Source organism: Primulina eburnea, chromosome 9, assembly GCF_022965805.1.
Source record: "Primulina eburnea isolate SZY01 chromosome 9, ASM2296580v1, whole genome shotgun sequence".
Taxonomy (NCBI): domain Eukaryota; kingdom Viridiplantae; phylum Streptophyta; class Magnoliopsida; order Lamiales; family Gesneriaceae; genus Primulina; species Primulina eburnea.
The window spans coordinates 34,804,397-34,820,658 of NC_133109.1; the positions used below are offsets into that span (position 1 = coordinate 34,804,397).

At 36.6% G+C, this 16,262-nt stretch overlaps 4 protein-coding genes across 8 annotated transcripts; all 4 read left to right on the forward strand.

Annotated features, from left to right (window-relative positions):
- The first annotated feature begins 3,928 nt into the window (after nt 1-3,928).
- Nucleotides 3,929-6,936, forward strand: LOC140842051 (single-stranded DNA-binding protein, mitochondrial). 2 transcript variants are annotated; one of them, XM_073209860.1, is made up of 6 exons: nt 3,929-4,057; nt 4,236-4,414; nt 4,853-5,061; nt 5,138-5,238; nt 6,423-6,482; nt 6,628-6,936. In XM_073209860.1, the coding sequence occupies exons 1-6, from the start codon at nt 3,997-3,999 to the stop codon at nt 6,642-6,644; spliced, it is 627 nt and encodes a 208-aa protein (XP_073065961.1). In that variant the 5' UTR covers nt 3,929-3,996; the 3' UTR covers nt 6,645-6,936. The 2 variants fall into 2 exon arrangements, with proteins under 2 accessions (XP_073065961.1, XP_073065962.1); XM_073209861.1 differs by having other exon boundaries at nt 4,239-4,414.
- A 1,221-nt stretch (nt 6,937-8,157) lies between these two features.
- LOC140842052 (calmodulin-binding protein 60 B-like) lies at nt 8,158-11,389 on the forward strand. Of its 4 annotated transcripts, XM_073209863.1 has the most exons (8): nt 8,158-8,316; nt 8,419-8,494; nt 8,640-8,677; nt 8,898-9,391; nt 9,519-9,679; nt 9,767-9,964; nt 10,090-10,258; nt 10,552-11,389. In XM_073209863.1, the coding sequence occupies exons 1-8, from the start codon at nt 8,234-8,236 to the stop codon at nt 11,013-11,015; spliced, it is 1,683 nt and encodes a 560-aa protein (XP_073065964.1). In that variant the 5' UTR covers nt 8,158-8,233; the 3' UTR covers nt 11,016-11,389. The 4 variants fall into 4 exon arrangements, with proteins under 4 accessions (XP_073065964.1, XP_073065965.1, XP_073065966.1 ...); XM_073209864.1 differs by lacking the exon at nt 8,640-8,677 and having other exon boundaries at nt 8,159-8,316; XM_073209865.1 differs by lacking the exon at nt 8,640-8,677 and having other exon boundaries at nt 8,194-8,334.
- A 186-nt stretch (nt 11,390-11,575) lies between these two features.
- On the forward strand, nt 11,576-13,081 carry LOC140842053 (GDP-fucose transporter 1). Its single transcript, XM_073209867.1, has 2 exons — nt 11,576-11,698; nt 11,799-13,081. The coding sequence occupies exon 2, from the start codon at nt 11,908-11,910 to the stop codon at nt 12,964-12,966; it is 1,059 nt and encodes a 352-aa protein (XP_073065968.1). The 5' UTR covers nt 11,576-11,698; nt 11,799-11,907; the 3' UTR covers nt 12,967-13,081.
- Nucleotides 13,082-15,037: 1,956 nt separating this feature from the next.
- On the forward strand, nt 15,038-16,042 carry LOC140842054 (GATA transcription factor 16). The gene is made up of 3 exons (XM_073209868.1): nt 15,038-15,614; nt 15,681-15,773; nt 15,843-16,042. Exons 1-3 carry the CDS (start codon nt 15,606-15,608, stop codon nt 16,014-16,016), a joined length of 276 nt encoding a protein of 91 aa, XP_073065969.1. The 5' UTR covers nt 15,038-15,605; the 3' UTR covers nt 16,017-16,042.
- The last annotated feature ends 220 nt before the right edge of the window (nt 16,043-16,262 follow it).

Below are 16,262 nucleotides of genomic sequence, written 5' to 3' on the forward strand. Positions count from 1 at the left end.
CTAAATGGCCGTAATGCATTTGGCTGGCCCATGGAAGATAATTAATTCCCACATCGAGAGCTTTGAAATTTTGGGTTGCTGAGACTTAATATTTAAGATGGGTTCGTAGTCACTTACCAATTTAACCCGTCCTGCCGGGGGTGCGAGGCGACTTGTCAATGATCGACTAGAGACGGCGAGTCGTGCCAACACCTGCGCAACGAACACAACTTTTATAGGCGTGCGAGTTCCTCCCTACATATGGTGCGAACTTGCTCGTCAATTTTTGGAAGCTCTCACTTCGATGAGGGCTCATGAGAGAATGATAAAAACTTTTAAATTCCAGAAGCTGTATATATGTTGTAAGCATATATTCTTTTATATAATCTTTGAATTACATTACAAGGGGCACTACGAATCGTGCCAGTCATATGAGTCGGGGCTAAGTTTTAGAAGCCTGATTTAGATTTGTTTCACTAATTTTCATTTTCAGTTAATAGGCCCGCTGTTTCGACATTTTGTTCTAAATCAACTTATTTTTAATTCTGTAATAAAGTTTACAAAGTTGTACCTAAAAAAAAAAATTGTTGAGAATTAGCGGTTATTAATTCATATAATCAAATATCATAAACAATATTGGATTTAAAATATTTTTTCTGTCTTATTTTTAATGACTGAAAAAATTCATAAACATTGGATTTACATTAATCCCTTGAGAAAACAGCAATGATCGGTGGATCGGATGTAAATAATAAGAAACTAAATGATTTATTTTATTCAATATGTAACTTAATTTTTACAAATGATTGAAGTCGTATTTAATTATGTTATTCATTTAAATATGAGTGAACCGAATTTATGGAGAAAAAAATAATTCTACTTTTACAAAAGTAGTCATTTTGAATTAATGTGAGGCCAAACAAACATGAAACACATGCATGTCTCTTTACGCGATACGTAACCAAGACATTTCAATTCCACATTCAAATCCGCAATTTTTATTTTATTTTCCATTTCTATTATATAAACAAATAGGTATTTACATAACTATATAATATAAAAAATTATTTATCTATATAAATTTATATAGCAACACAATTGAGGATATAATTTTGTTTGTACATATATATATTTAACGCGTCATCATCATGTAAGCTCGACACAATTAGTATTCTAAAAATGCTAAGACACAGCATCACCTACAGACTACAGTGGAGGTACCACTGTAGGTGATCCGAGTCCGTGAAATGAATAGTCTCCTGCCAAAAGCATAGAAGATAGAGAGACCGATATTTTACCCGCCACTTAAAATTCTACTCCATCTCTATCAATTCCTCTCTCTTGTTTTCCTTTTCTGTCCTGTGTTTTTAAGAGAAACCCTAGAAAGAACTATACAAAACAACTGGCCGCTTCGGGCGGTGTATGGTTGAGATTTGTGAGTAGGGATTTAGATCTGGTTTTCTGTTTTGAAATTCGAGGAGGAAATGTCGTCGCTGAGCAGGGAATTGGTTTTTCTCATACTTCAGTTCCTGGAGGCAGGGGTCTTCTTCTGACTAATGACATCTCAGGCGTCAAACTTGAGGAAGCAGTTCCATGCATGCATAGCTCTGTCAAAGAATGACTCTTATATCATGTGCGCTACAGCTGGCGGAAAAGTTTCATTGTTCAACATGATGACATTTAAGGTAAATCTTCTGATTTTGTTTGTTCACTTTTTAACTTTAAGGCGGATCAGTGAATGTGTGTTGTGGAGAATTTTATACAATGACAGGTGATGACGACATTTATGTCACCACCACGAGCATCTACTTTCTTGGCATGTCATCCACAAGATAACAACGTTATAGCAATTGGAATATTGGAAGATTCAAAAATCCACATATATAATGTTAGGATAGAAGAGGTAGATTTTGCCATCCTTCTTGAAGTCACATTAAAGGTTTTGTATATATATTTTGCTTGTAAAACGGGCCTTAATTACATATATAGAAACTAAGTTTATTATGCGGTGAACTCAATAGGTCGAATCAAAACTAAAAGGCCACCAGAAGCATGCACATCAATGGTTTGGCATTTTCTTCCAACCTCAGCATATTGGTGTCATCTGGTGCTGATGCTGATCAAGCAAGTTTAATTTTCACCTTGTCAACGTAAAATTAGAGGTGAAGGGCTGAAAATTGCATTATATTTGCTGTCTCTTAACAGTTTGTTGTAATATATAAAATTTCTTTTCTAGCATAGTTCATATGAGTGAAAATCTAGTTTCCCACTCGATCGACCATTGGCCTTATCTGTAGCTTTGCATTTGGAGCATTAACACATGGGAGGAGAAAATCGGTTCCAGTACAACTTCCTGCTGGCAAAGCACCTAATGGCCGTGAGTGGTGACACTAGGGTTCAGTTCCGTTCAGACCAAGTTCGCTTGCTTGTATCCCATGAGACCAAAATAGCAACATATGACGCCTTCAAGATTGAACGTACACGCCAGGTTAATCACACATCCGGGTTATTTGTCTCTCAACTATTTTCTTCTGACAAGTGTCTTAGGCCGGAATTCAGTCTTTTGCAGTGGGTTCCACAAGATACCGTTTGATATGTTTTGAAATCCATGTAGTATTATGATTTACATGTATGTATAATATCTACCCAATGGTAAATTTTCAACCAACTTTAATTCCATAGGTTAGGTGCATGAGCTGGTAAAAGGTTAATTTATAATCTGAATGAATCTAGTCCGGTATTGTGCTTCAAAATGCATGCATGCTCGTGTATTTTGGCTCCGAAACTTGTCAAGGTGGCTAAGGTCTGGGCCCGTATCTTTATATTTGATGCATGAAGGTCGTGAACTCCTCATAACCGCACATTGTTTCATGTTCCAGAAGCCAAGCTGTGCAAGCTCCTAATCATGTTATCGCAGCACAGCCACAGGATCCGATTCGATTAAAAAAAAATTATTTGTTTAGCTTGTTTTTTTAATACACAGCACCTCTGCCCCCACAGCAGAGGATCTTGTCATATTGATCCCTTTGCTTCGGGATTTCGTTTAGTCGGATCAACATCTTATTTCCATTTAAATTCCAACTAATTTTTTTTTGAATGAATTGTAAGGACTAGTGCAGTTTTTAATAAGTATTATTTAAACATGATTAAAAAGGACACGTACAGCACTTAACACAAATCAAAGCAATTGTTCAACATCTAGAATGGTCGGTCCGGACTTTCCGAAGCTAGGACGGGACCCTTTGAACCCACACACAGCTGTCAAGGCAAGATAGAACAGCTCAGAGGTTGTGAATTAAAATGATGTTATTCATTGTCTACCAAATTACACTGTTGATCTTTACATTTATAGTAAATACAACAAATGAAAGAATGACACTGTTGAAATCCTAGTGTTTTTTGGGAAGTTCAAGCCATAGCCATTTCCGAAGTTCATACGAGTTGAGAAAGTTTAGAAACTCAAGGATCCAGCGGCGAATCCCAAAGGGCTTTCAACGGATGAAATGTACGTATGATCCGACAGTCTTATTTAATAAGAGGATATGATTTAAGTTATAAAGCAGGAATATATAATAATAATAATAATAATAGCAGTATGTTGGTTATAATATCTAAATCTGGAGTGTAAGTATTGAGTATGATATTAGTTGACTATGCATTCTTATGTGTTGTATTTTATATTTATATTGGTGTAGCGGATATTTTCGTTATTTCCCGTTGATATATATATATATATATATATATATATATGAGTTTTTATACTCTAATTAATTTGATTCAATAATTATTATTGCATTCCGAGTAAAAACGCTACATGAATCGTTTCAGATTAATAAAATTTTCATTCAAAATATTTTAAATACTAAAAAAATTTCTTCATTTATTTATATTTAAAATTACAAGTATAAAAACTAGAAACTATGCATTAAAAAAAGTATATATAGTCTAGGAGGAGGCTTTATTTCGAACTCTTGTGGAACCCCTCCAGCTTCTTTTGCGTTGCCTCTCGCTCTCAGAATGAGTTCGTTCCTCAAACTCCTCAAAATTCCTCGCAACACCGCACCCTCCTCTTCCACAGGTAACCTGTTTCATTCATTTTTTCTTCATATTACAGAACTATTTCTACATTTGGTTGCTCTGGAATTTTAGCGAGCACTTGGCGAGCAGTTCTAAAACAGGCTACTTTATGTGATTTTTCATTATTTTTAATGATCCTTGAAATGGGTTTTACGATTCTTTAAATGAAATTTCTGTAGCAGTTGGTTTGAAAGAAAGCTTAAAGCTCTTTTCCACTGGGGGATTTGGCGACACTGATGCAAATGAAAGTGGGAAAGGTGGTTTTGAAATTGATGATGATTTTCTTGCGGATAAGCCGGATTTAAAACTGCAGACTGTTGATCCCAAAAAAGGATGGAATTTTCGTGGTGTCCACAAGGTATATCAGTAAAAACATATGGACACATTCCAGATCTTTTAGAGTTTAATGTCCTTTTTGGTGATGACTTTAATTTTAAATATTCTGGTTTAACTCACCATGGCTTAGTTGTTGTTATTTTTTTCACCCATTTCATTGTAGTTGTTGAATTAGTATGAATTGGTGAAGCTTATGAGAATCCTGGTTTTAATTTGATAATTTTCCCAAAAACAAGCTCTATTACAATGTTGCTGAATTATTTCGGGAAAATCATCAAGTTTTCCCGATGGAAATAAGTTTTCCCATCTTATTCCAAAATGAATGGCAATCTAGTACTGTATATAATTGTCATTTGAGTTGCTCTTTTTTCTAAACATAGATATCACGTCCTGAATTTGGTCGTCGATGACTGCATTGTTGATTGTTGTTTATCAACGATCCTTAATTAAATATGGGCAGGCCATTATTTGTGGGAAAGTTGGGCAAGCCCCTATCCAAAAAATTCTGAGAAATGGCCGGACTGTTACTGTTTTTACGGTGGGAACTGGCGGCATGTATGACCAAAGGCAAATTGGTGCTGCTGACTTGCCAAAACCAGCTCAGTGGCATCGCATTGCAGTGCATAACCCTATGCTCGGGGCTTATGCAGTTCAACAACTTGTGAAAAAGTAGGAATGCATTTACTGCAGTTTAACCCAATTTTGGATTTGAGATTTCTGTCTAATGAATTGATGCTCTTCCCAGCTCTTCAGTTTATGTTGAGGGCGAACTTGAAACAAGAGTTTACAACGACAGCATTAATGGTGACATAAAAAGTATACCAGAAATCGTTGTGCGTCGTGATGGTATGTGAAATTGTTATTTTAGGCATGTTCCTGTGTGCCTTTTCCGTGTCATCTAAACTATAATCGAATTTGTCATGCACCTTCATTGGTATTTATAAACATTGATCTAATTATGGTTGATTGGTTTGTTTTTGCATGAATCTGCAATTAGCATTCTCTTTTACAATTTTAGTTATGTTTTTTCCCGTTCTTCTTCATCCATTGATTTATTCAAATAAAGCATTTAAGTCTAAGAAGATAATTTCCCGAGGTTGAGATGACCTTAATAAATCAGAAGTCTTTTGTCTTATTTTACTTTTCCTCCTGTATGCTAGTCCTATTTGTTTATCTTATTCGTCTTCACTAACAATTTAGTGATTTTAGAACATTTTTGAATCCCAAAGCCAGAAAACCATCTAGTTTTCTCCCATACTTCTTTATGCCACATAGTTCATCTTGATTTGAAGGATTGTGTTTGTGGCTGATGCCACAGTGAATAGTCGGAAGTATTGCATTGTATTGCAATTGATTGGAGTTTTATTTATTTGTCCAATTTATTGTTAATCTCTGAGCTTTTGAGTGAGGTAATTTGATGGTCCTTTAATTAAAGTGCGTTTAACACAGAAGGATTAATATTAAAGGACCTTTCACATGTCATTTCTTTTAGACAAACTTTTTCTTTTGTATTGTTTTAAAACCATTTCTTTGTTGCATTTTCCTGAGAATTTTGATTTGTTATGTTAAACAAATTTTATCATCTAAACTTTGCATCTATTTCTAACGTCAAATTATTCTCACAGAAATGATAATTTCTACAGCTCATCTGTAAGAAGCGAAAGTCCTTCGGTCCAAACAAAAAAATAGTTTCTGTAATTTAGTCTAATCTTAAGTTGTACTATCTCGTACTGAATTGAAACAACTTGCACGATATCTAAGAGCAAAAACCAGTGGGAAGTTCTATGCTCATTCATTCTATTTGTGATGGCCTCTTTTAAGCCTCACCAATCTACTTCCAGAACTTGAACATAGTTTTGGTGTGTACTGCATAAAGAAAGGTGGATGAAATGACAAGATTTATATATGCCGTTTCTGATGAAAATATCACACATTTAAACTCGATTTTAACCTAACTACAAACCATAACTACTCAATGTTGTACATCTTTTGTTATCAAGTCTCTTCATTGTTTTAATATGTTGTTGCAGGGCGAATTCGCCTGATAAAGGGAGGGCAAAGCACGAGTAACATCAATATTGATGAGCTGCGTAAGTTATATTCTGCAATTATTCGCAAGTGATAGTCCTTTGTCGGGGATGATACTAAATCATGGCTTTCGGAAAATACATTGTTTGATTTCCCACTAAGAAGTTTAGCTAATTCTTTATATATGTATATTCTTTTAACATGCAGGGGAAGGATTACTATGATGACTAAATATACAACTTCGTGTGAAGGTGATCGTCAGAATGATCTTTACCATCTCGAGGAATTATGTTGATTTTATACTTCTAGCTACTTGTTATCCAGTCAAGAGTCGAGAAAAATGTGTTTTCTTAGAACTAGTATTTAAGGAGAAAAAACTCGCTACGTTATGAGGGGAAAGTCGGACCAATACCTGTATTCAGAAAACGACCAGTTGTAGCATTCATACTTTGTTTTATGGACTAATCTAAAATATTCATCTCACTTGATATTAGATAGATGTATCATTTGATCCAATCCTGATTCCATGGATCAACCATCCAATCTTATATGTTTTTATTCTATAAACCAGCAAAATGTTATTTTAGGTATTGAGTTGTGAAACCAAAAAGAAAAATAACTGAATCGAGAAATCTAAAAAATTATCTCACTGTTACTGTGATCTAGTGTCATTGAATAAGTTCGAGATTCTAGATTTGATTTTATTTTTTTCAATATATTTATTATGTTCATACCAATCAAAGTACATTAATAATTTGCGGAAGATCCCAGGATTAATTTGGTTGAAGAGAGTGACATGCAGATAGATGCTAGCCAATTTCATGGAAACAAAAACAACTTCCTTGAACTATCCCAACAAGCACAACCAAATAATTTCCAAGAACTTGCTATAAAAGTATACATTTAGGCCAAGTATTTTTTAAGTTGATTTTTCCAGAATTCTTTTTGACAAACTACCTCAAATGACTGGAACATCGAAATTCATGTATAATTTCTTTAAAAATTGAATTTTTGGTCGATTCAACATGCCCAAACCCAAATTTCCAACCAACCTCTATTTCCAGGAAATATCCAAGCGACATTGAAAGGGAGTGTGGGGAAGATAGAATCCTGCTTGAAAACAACACCAAACAAACTGATATATTCGTTTTTGGCTTCGTCACACGCAATGAAATTATATGTCTCTTGTATATAATTTGAACACTAAAGACCAGTCGTTTTTCTGTGTCGTCTATGTGGTAGATGTAATATTTTTTAAAAAAAGAAAAGTTTTTTTTTCCTTTCAGAAGAATATTTGGTATAGGCATGCATGCATGCCTTTAGTTGAAAAGGAAGTTTTGAAATCCCCTCATCATGTAATGATGAATGTTATATAAAAGGCATGCAACAAACCAGTCAATCTTTCTTTTACTTTAAATATCTCTATTATGTGATAAAATTCTCGTATTTATTATGCCATTGAATATTTTGATGGTGAGTATGACCCATAACTCCAAATATATATTATATATAAAAATGGTTTTTAAAATATATAATTTGGAAAACGATGGAGTTAAGTTGTCTGACATGCTTTCCTCAAAGTGGATTTGTCCTTTCTACTTGGTGCTCTCGGTAAGAAATAATCTGTCCTACACACCCACACGGTTTTTGTGGGTTTGTGGGGTTTTATGGTTGACAACTAATTATATGGTCACCCTTTTTTAATAAGGACGAAGCTTCTGTGTTGTTTCTCCCACCAGTTTCTTTATTTAAAAGTAGTTGGTATGCAATTTCTTTAGCCATTCCAAATAGTTGCCTCCACTTCCGCTCTTTGATGAACGCTAAACGGCTACTCGGGGAGGGGAGTGGGGGAATTTCCGAAGCTGGTGAGGATAAACGCCGGCGACTAAGTTCCAAGTTGGTGGACTTGTAGTTGTACTTGTTCAATTTTCTTGTTTACCGATTGGCTACCTTAGATTTTTTTTTTTTTACGTTTTTTCCTCAATTGGATTTGTGCAGTATTTCCAGGGGGGTGACTGCTGGACGGCTGCTGCAAGAATATGTACCCAGATTGGAACCCCTCCTGCGGACATGGGTATTAATTATTGTGGTTTTCTTAAGTCATACGAGTGACGCATCTTTGTATTCTTGATTCGTTTGCCCACCCTTGCACGCGGGGAGGCTCTGATCAAATGTTAAAAATCGTATCTTTGTTTCCCTGTTGTCTTTCTGCCTGATAGGTGCGTGAGGCGGTGGAAAGTTCGTTTAAAAAACTGAGGTTAGTTAGTATATTACTAGATTATGCTGTCACCTTTGGAATCACTTGCGTTTTCATCTCCAAGTGTATTGTTGCTATGTATCTGGTTTCATGGGATAACAGAGTCTTACTTGGTCTTTTTGATTGGCCTGCAGTATTGCTTCAGAATTGCAGTTTTGGTTTCTATGTACCTTGTTTTTTTATGACACTCTAAACATGTATCCTTGAACTTTACTTTCAGTTCCTGTCCAGACCAAATCGAACGATCCTCCGTATCCAAGACTTGGCAGCTGCGGTTTCTGGGTAATATCCCCAGTACCATTTTCACAGGGAGTAGGATTTTATCTGATGATAAAATCCCTGTAAAAGTGGTCTTGTGTGATCCCACTTCCCAGAGAGTAATAACTTCCGGTTCCATGTCTTCAAGCAAAGTGGATCTCGTAGTTCTGGATGGTGGATTTAATCCAGATGATCACGATGATTGGATGGGACGACAGTTTGATCGCAAAATCGTGCAGAACAGAGAAGGGAAAAGGCCGTTGGTAACTGGAGAGTTGATAGTTCAATTGTGTGAGGGTGTAGGACATATCGGTGATGTTAGCTTCACAGACAATTCAAGCTGGGTAAGAAGTGGGAAATTCAGATTTGGTGCAGTACTCCATGCCAGGTCTGATCAAATTAGTGTTAGGGAAGGAATTAGCAACGCCTTCAAGGTTAAAGATCATCGTGGAGAATGTAGGTGTCATTTCTGAACCTCTTTCTCTTTCAATGGCCATATATAGATGTCTTATGGAAGTTCATTCATTTTCTGCTAAGATTAACTTGTAGAAAACGACGTGCTGATATATCATTTGTTCTGTAGCATATCAGAAACTTTACCCTCCATCCTTAGATGATGAAGTTTGGCGATTGGAGAAGATTGCTAAGGATGGGCCATCCCATAAAAAATTGATGGAGTGCGAGATACACTCTGTCAAAGATTTCTTGAGACTGTACTTCAAAGACCAGCTATATTTACGTCATGTAAGATACACTTGCACGAAGTTTACATACTAACTTCTTGTCCTGAAAATATGTTAATTTTGCCAATACTACTCGCTCGATGTGCAGTTGCTGCCTAACATCTCGAATAAGATGTGGAAAACAATCGTTGAACATGCTTTAACCTGTCCAGTCGATAACAAGCTATACTTGTACAGTAATGCGCAAGGGACCAGTCTAGTGTTCAACTCTGTCCACAAGGTTGTAGGAGCAACTTTTGATGGACAGAACTACCATTCTTTGGATAAACTCGACGTATATCATGGGGTTGGTTTCTTGCTTTTGGAACTTCTTATTTTAACTTGAGCATAGAACTGGCTAATTTGACTTTGAAATTGTGTCACATGGAGTAGAAATATGAGACAGATTTAGTTTCCCTTCTGTGTTGCCAGGGGGTGGTGGAACGTCTGAAGCAGCAAGCATATAACAACTTGAAGGACTGGGTTTTGGTAGCAGACCCGTCGATTATTGGCTGCCCTATCCGGATGTTATTGTCTAGTGCTGGAGAAAGTTCATTCAACAAGCCAAGCTTGGATCACGCTAACTTGGAAGATGAACATGGTAATGAACTAATAAGTATGGCCCTTCTCCTACGTGCTAATTTCCATTTACTTTTTGGTCCCAATCATTTTTCAGTTTTATACGTTCGGCTTGAAATTTTTCCATCAGTACGTGGTTCAATGGTTAATGAACATGACGATTTACTGCATCTTATTGATGGCAACTGTATAAATTCAAGATCATATAAAAACTCTTGTTCTTTTTGACATTTTGGGAAGCCCCCTTTGTGATTTTTCTAATACTGCCAATATCTCTCTTGGACTCGGAAGAAACTGAAATAGCATTTGTCACAGATTATCTGGAAGCGCAGATGAATGTCAATCATCCAACTATTTCATTTTCACAACGTTACAAAGGCGAAGAACAATATAATAGCTCCTTGGAAATGTGCATGGCATCTAGTTCGGATCAAAACCAAGGGACGTTCAATTTAACATTGGGAAACAGTTTCGAGGTTGATGATTCCCCTGCTGAATTCTTTGTGGAAAATGATCATATGTGGGCTTCTGAAGATAACTATGCCGGATCACAACTGTTACATCAAGATCTACCGGTGGATGGTAAACCTTCAGCATGGCAAGGGCGTGGACTGTTTCTCGGGTCCAACAATCAAAACATATGCACAATATATTCTAGTTCTGGAATTCATAGGCCCAAGACTAGGTGGTGCAAGGTTCTGGCAGTGATCAAGTGGTGGATACTAGTTAGGCGTAACATAGCTGCTAGAAAACTGGAAAGCTTCTACAACTTGATGTAAACATCAACTCATCTGCAAGAACACGAGGTCGGCTTTTAAAGCCTCGTTGTAAATTAGGCAAGATTTTGTAACAAACACAATGTGTATTATAGGCGTCTCAATCTGGTCATGGTCCCTTTGTGTAAAATGCAACAAAGGGTGTCTGTTTTCCTTTTTATAGTGTCGTCTTCGAGTACAAGATCGAGCGGTCAGTGAAGAACCACCTGCCTAAGAAAATGGCCCATGGAATTGGCTCTCGTCTTTCCTTGGTTAAGCTTCCTACTGCTTTGTTTTGTTTCTTCATTTGTTATATTTGGATGTTTTTGAATTTGTATTATATATTTTTGTCATTTCAAACCTTTATAATTTGAACTTGAAGTCGTTTGAGATCTAAATTTCAAATTCGAATAAATCATAAATATCATACACGACGACTGACAATCTTAACTTTTGTGATCATAATGTGAACCAAGTAAACAAAACAGACGGAATCAAACTGCGATCAAATAAACGTCAATGATCTCTAGTTTTATCCCAAAGTATATTTTTTTATAATAATTTATTTACTCGTACGACTTAACAGTAAATGAAATAACGATAAGGGAGTGAATCGTGGAATCGGTAGGGCTCCTCCTCCCTCCTCTCCTGTCTTCTTCCCTCGTCAGTCTTCATTAATGTCCGCTCTGCCTTGTGTCGATCCACAGGTCATTTTCACTCCCACCCCTTCATCTTGGTAACTGCGATCTCACCTCATTTTCGAGGATTTTCATCGCAATTTCTTCATTATTCCCATTATTTTTCAAGGTTGACCGATGATTCCGAGTTTCCGCCTTTGATTTCTCTATTACGGTCGCAATTTACCCAAATTCAGCTCAGATTGGAGTGTTGCGCTGTATCAAATTCAGAAACCCTAATGGCTTCTATTAGATTGGAGGCATCTAAGCAATACTACGCTACCAGCAGTCTTGTGATAGGCTACGCTCTCTGCTCTAGCTTACTTGCTGTGATCAACAAGTTTGCCGTCACCAAGTTTAATTACCCGGGACTGCTCAATGCTTTGCAGTACCTGACATCTGCTCTTGGGGTCTGGATATTGGGGAAATTAGGGTTCTTGGCACACGATCCATTCGTGCTGGAGACTGCTAAGAAATTCCTTCCTGCGGCATTTGTTTTTTATTTGGCTATATTCACCAACACGAATCTCCTTCGCCACGCCAATGTCGATACTTTCATAGTCTTTAGATCACTCACCCCCCTTTTGGTGGCAATTGCAGATACTGTGTTTAGGAGACAGCCGTGTCCATCCAAGTTAACGTTTTTATCCTTGGTGGTCATATTGGGCGGTGCGGTGGGCTATGTAGCAACGGATAATGGGTTCACATTGACTGCCTATTCTTGGGCATTAGCATATCTGGTGACTATTACCACCGAGATGGTTTACATCAAGCACATGGTGACGAATCTTGGTTTGAGTACGTGGGGATTTGTGTTTTACAATAATTTGTTGTCCTTGATGATGGCACCTGTGTTTTGGATTGTAACCGGAGAGTATGTTGATGTGTTTATGGCTATTGGAAGGTCGAGTGCTGGGGATTTTTTCGAGCCGGTTCCCTTTTTCGCTGTCTCGTTGTCTTGTGTGTTTGGGTTGCTTATTAGTTTCTTTGGCTTTTCAGCTAGAAAGGCTATCTCAGCTACTGCTTTCACAGTTACCGGTGTGGTGAACAAGTTTTTGACTGTTGCGATTAACGTGTTGATTTGGGATAAACACGCTACACCAATTGGTTTGGTGTGCTTGCTCTTGACTCTTGCTGGAGGGGTTCTCTATCAGCAATCAGTCACTGGAGGAGCTGGAAATTCTTCGAACCAGCGAGAGCCTGGACTATCCAAACAAATTGATAAGAGCAGCAGTGCCGATGGTTATTCAGATGAGGATGATGAAAAAGGCATTTCTGATAAAATTTCTGGTGTATGAACTTTAATTGCATAAACTGAGGCTGCTTATGTGAGCTTTGAGGCACACGTTTGTGACTTGATAATATAACTCTGTTCTCAGCATATATTTTGTATTTTTTGGTGCTCACGGTTTACTAGTCCGATATTTTTTGAACTATACATCGAGAATTTACGATATAACATGCTTATTGTTTACACTTGTATGCTTGATGGTTCAAGGTTTGTTTTTTTAACTTGTGAAACACAAACTGTATGTCATGTGAATTGAGACCTTAGATCAGTACACATTTTTCTATTTGCTTTTTCAGTTGCCTTTCTTAATCAGAGATGATATTGTGTTTCTCTGTTGCTATAAGTAAGCAATGTTTTTTATCTTGGTTAACCATTTCTTAAACGTTTATCCTTGTTTTTTGAGATCCTGAGTACAATGTTATTTATGGTTGTTTTTGTGCTAACCTAGATTCCTATGTAAGTTACTTGGCAAGCTAATGGTTTGTTCCTCTTATTGGAACATGGTATCATGTAATCAATAAAATTAAAAAGATTTGACTGCACTATTAACATAGACTATATATTTTGGACGTACAAGGGGAGTCAAGGTTGCGACTTGCGAGTATGATTTTCTTGAGTTGCAGGTTGATGCAACTGTCGGGAGATGGATTGTTTAGTGAACAACATTTTGGTGGCACGACAATAAAAACGTTTTGCTTCAAATGTTAAATGATCGAATTGTGGTGGTTGTTTATGGGATAATTTAAAAGATTTAAGGAGTAACATTTGACTGTGTGATCAAGGTTGTGTGAACTTTGGGGATGTTTCTCTCCACAATACTCGCCTTTCCTAGTAAAATTCAGGAGAAAAAGAGATGTCCCATTTAAATATTAATGCATCTACCAGCAATCCTTATTACGGTTTGAAGCAGGTGTCTCTCTTGAAAGAAAAAACTGAATGCTGCTTAATAAAAGACTTCCTCCTGCTTTGGGATTCAACATGCTTTGTCTGTCCTATCCTGAAAGTTCAAATGCCGTGAGGAACCGCTAAACTCACATTTTGTAAGCTTATGTTCCAATCTTTTCCGCCTTCCCAACTCTAGTTGGCAAAATAGGAAAAAATCTCTAATGTGGTAAACTGGTAATCATGCCCCCAGTCAACGAATGTTCTGTGAAAGAATAAAATGTTTACCGCAGTTATGTAATATATTGGTTTTTTGTGTGCTCTAATATGTTTTTACCGCTTGATATAACTTGAAGATTCATTTGAAACGGATGTTTCTTGAGGGCTAAATGTACAATTTTACCAGAATTAGTAATATGCTGAGTCTTTCCATAGCATCCTTCTTGAATTTGACATCGAACCGGTTTATTGCACTAGGGAGCATTTGGTTTGCCATACCTACTTCATTTACAAAGAAAACCTTGAGGCAGGTATTGTAATTTACAGTATTAGCAATATGCGATTGTTAATAAGGTAACTAGTAAACATGTCAGTTGTATGATTTTTTATTTTTTTTTTCAAAAAAGCTCTCTTTTTCGTGATCTCTCCATTTTTCTTTTGACTTGTATAAGAGCAAATTACACACTTATAAGTAGTAGATGTGTACAAAGTTGTGGAAAAAAATTTATGAGAGTGTCATGACTATATCCCTGTATGTCAGTCAGACTTGTGCTTTTTAGTCCATTTTTTTTATGATTGGATACTTTTCAAAGAGCAGAATCTCTACAATAAGCAATTTTCTGTCTCAAAACAACTAATGATGATGTTGGCCAATATAATATAATTGTGGTCAACTTCCAAGTCACCCTGTCCATAAGCTAGTTCTGATATCGATGAGATCATTTGTAATTTATTTTATTTCTTGTTTGTAATCTTTATACATATTCCTAGGGATGCTTAAAGTCCTGGGCTTTCGGTGCAGTCCTATGCCGCGTTCATAAAGGGGATTCAGTACTTATGGTTCCAAATTTTACCTTGGAACCAATTCAAACCGTTTCGGTATTATCGTTATGGTTATGAGGTGAATCGGAATGGTTCAGGGGCCCTACATATGGGTATCCTTCGCCCAAAGCCCTCTTTTTATCGGTCCAGAACCGAATGGCTCCAGTTTTTAACACAAGAAACCATTTTTCTAATGTGTTGGGGCCAGTTTTTAACAAGGCGATTCCTGACCGGTTTGGAATGGATCCGTCCTGTTAAGCTGATTCCGATCACACACCATGATCAAACCTGTTGCTGGTCCAAGTTACGTTTCCCTGCTTTCCACAAAGTTTATCATTCATTTTAATTTCTATGTTACTTGCAATCAATTAAGTTATTTTTTTTATGTTATGACATAATGGTTTAGTAATGGCTCTATATCCGCCTATACGTACGATAGCATCCTTATGCTGGGAATAATAGGTATAAAAAAGTTACTTGAAATTAATTTTCTTGTAAACGTTATAATTAATTGTTCTTTTTAATTATATTTATTGATAATAAATAGAAATAGAAAATGAAAAGTAGGGGTTCATGCAAGTTGACACGTGTGTAGTGACTGACCGCTGTGTTCAGGCCCCTTTTCGTCATTTCATAAATCGAAAACTAGGGTTTAATCATTCCGTATTTTTGTGGGAACGAGTAGGGCCCCGTCGCTGTATCTGGTTCGAATATTGATCGACCATGGAAAAGGTGAGAGATGGTGCTCTGTGCTTGTACTGGTCTGGCTATCTACTGAGGTTTCTTTTCTTATTTCAGGAAGTGTTGATTAAGCTAGAGATAAAGAAATGTTGCTCCGACTGCAAGACCACCAAAACTCCCCTTTGGAGAAGTGGCCCCTCCGGCCCCAAGGTATAGAAACCGGGGTAATTTGTGCTTTAGATTTCTCGGATGATTGATCGATTGATGGATGTGTTTCAGTCATTATGCAATGCATGTGGAATCAGACACAGAAAGAAACGGCCGGCGAAGAATGATGCCAACAAGAAGAAGAAAGGGAAGAGCCGAAATGTAATGCAAATGAATCCGAGGGGCGAAGTGGAGAGAGCTGCTTTGCTTTTAATGGCCCTCTCATGTGGTGCTGTTTTTGTTTAACTTTTTTCCTTTATTATTATTATTATTATTATAGAGAGGTCGAGTGGTTGGTGTACATATCATGTTGCTAATGAAAAGTTTATTTTGTTCTAATATATGTTTATTTAAATTAAAATTTATTTTTCATGTACGAAATAACTATTATTTTGATATTTGTTTATTTGAATAAATTTAGTTCTATTAATTGCTTAAAAATGTTTAAAAATAAATAATTGAGCATTTAAAATCTTTTTTAAATCAAAATTA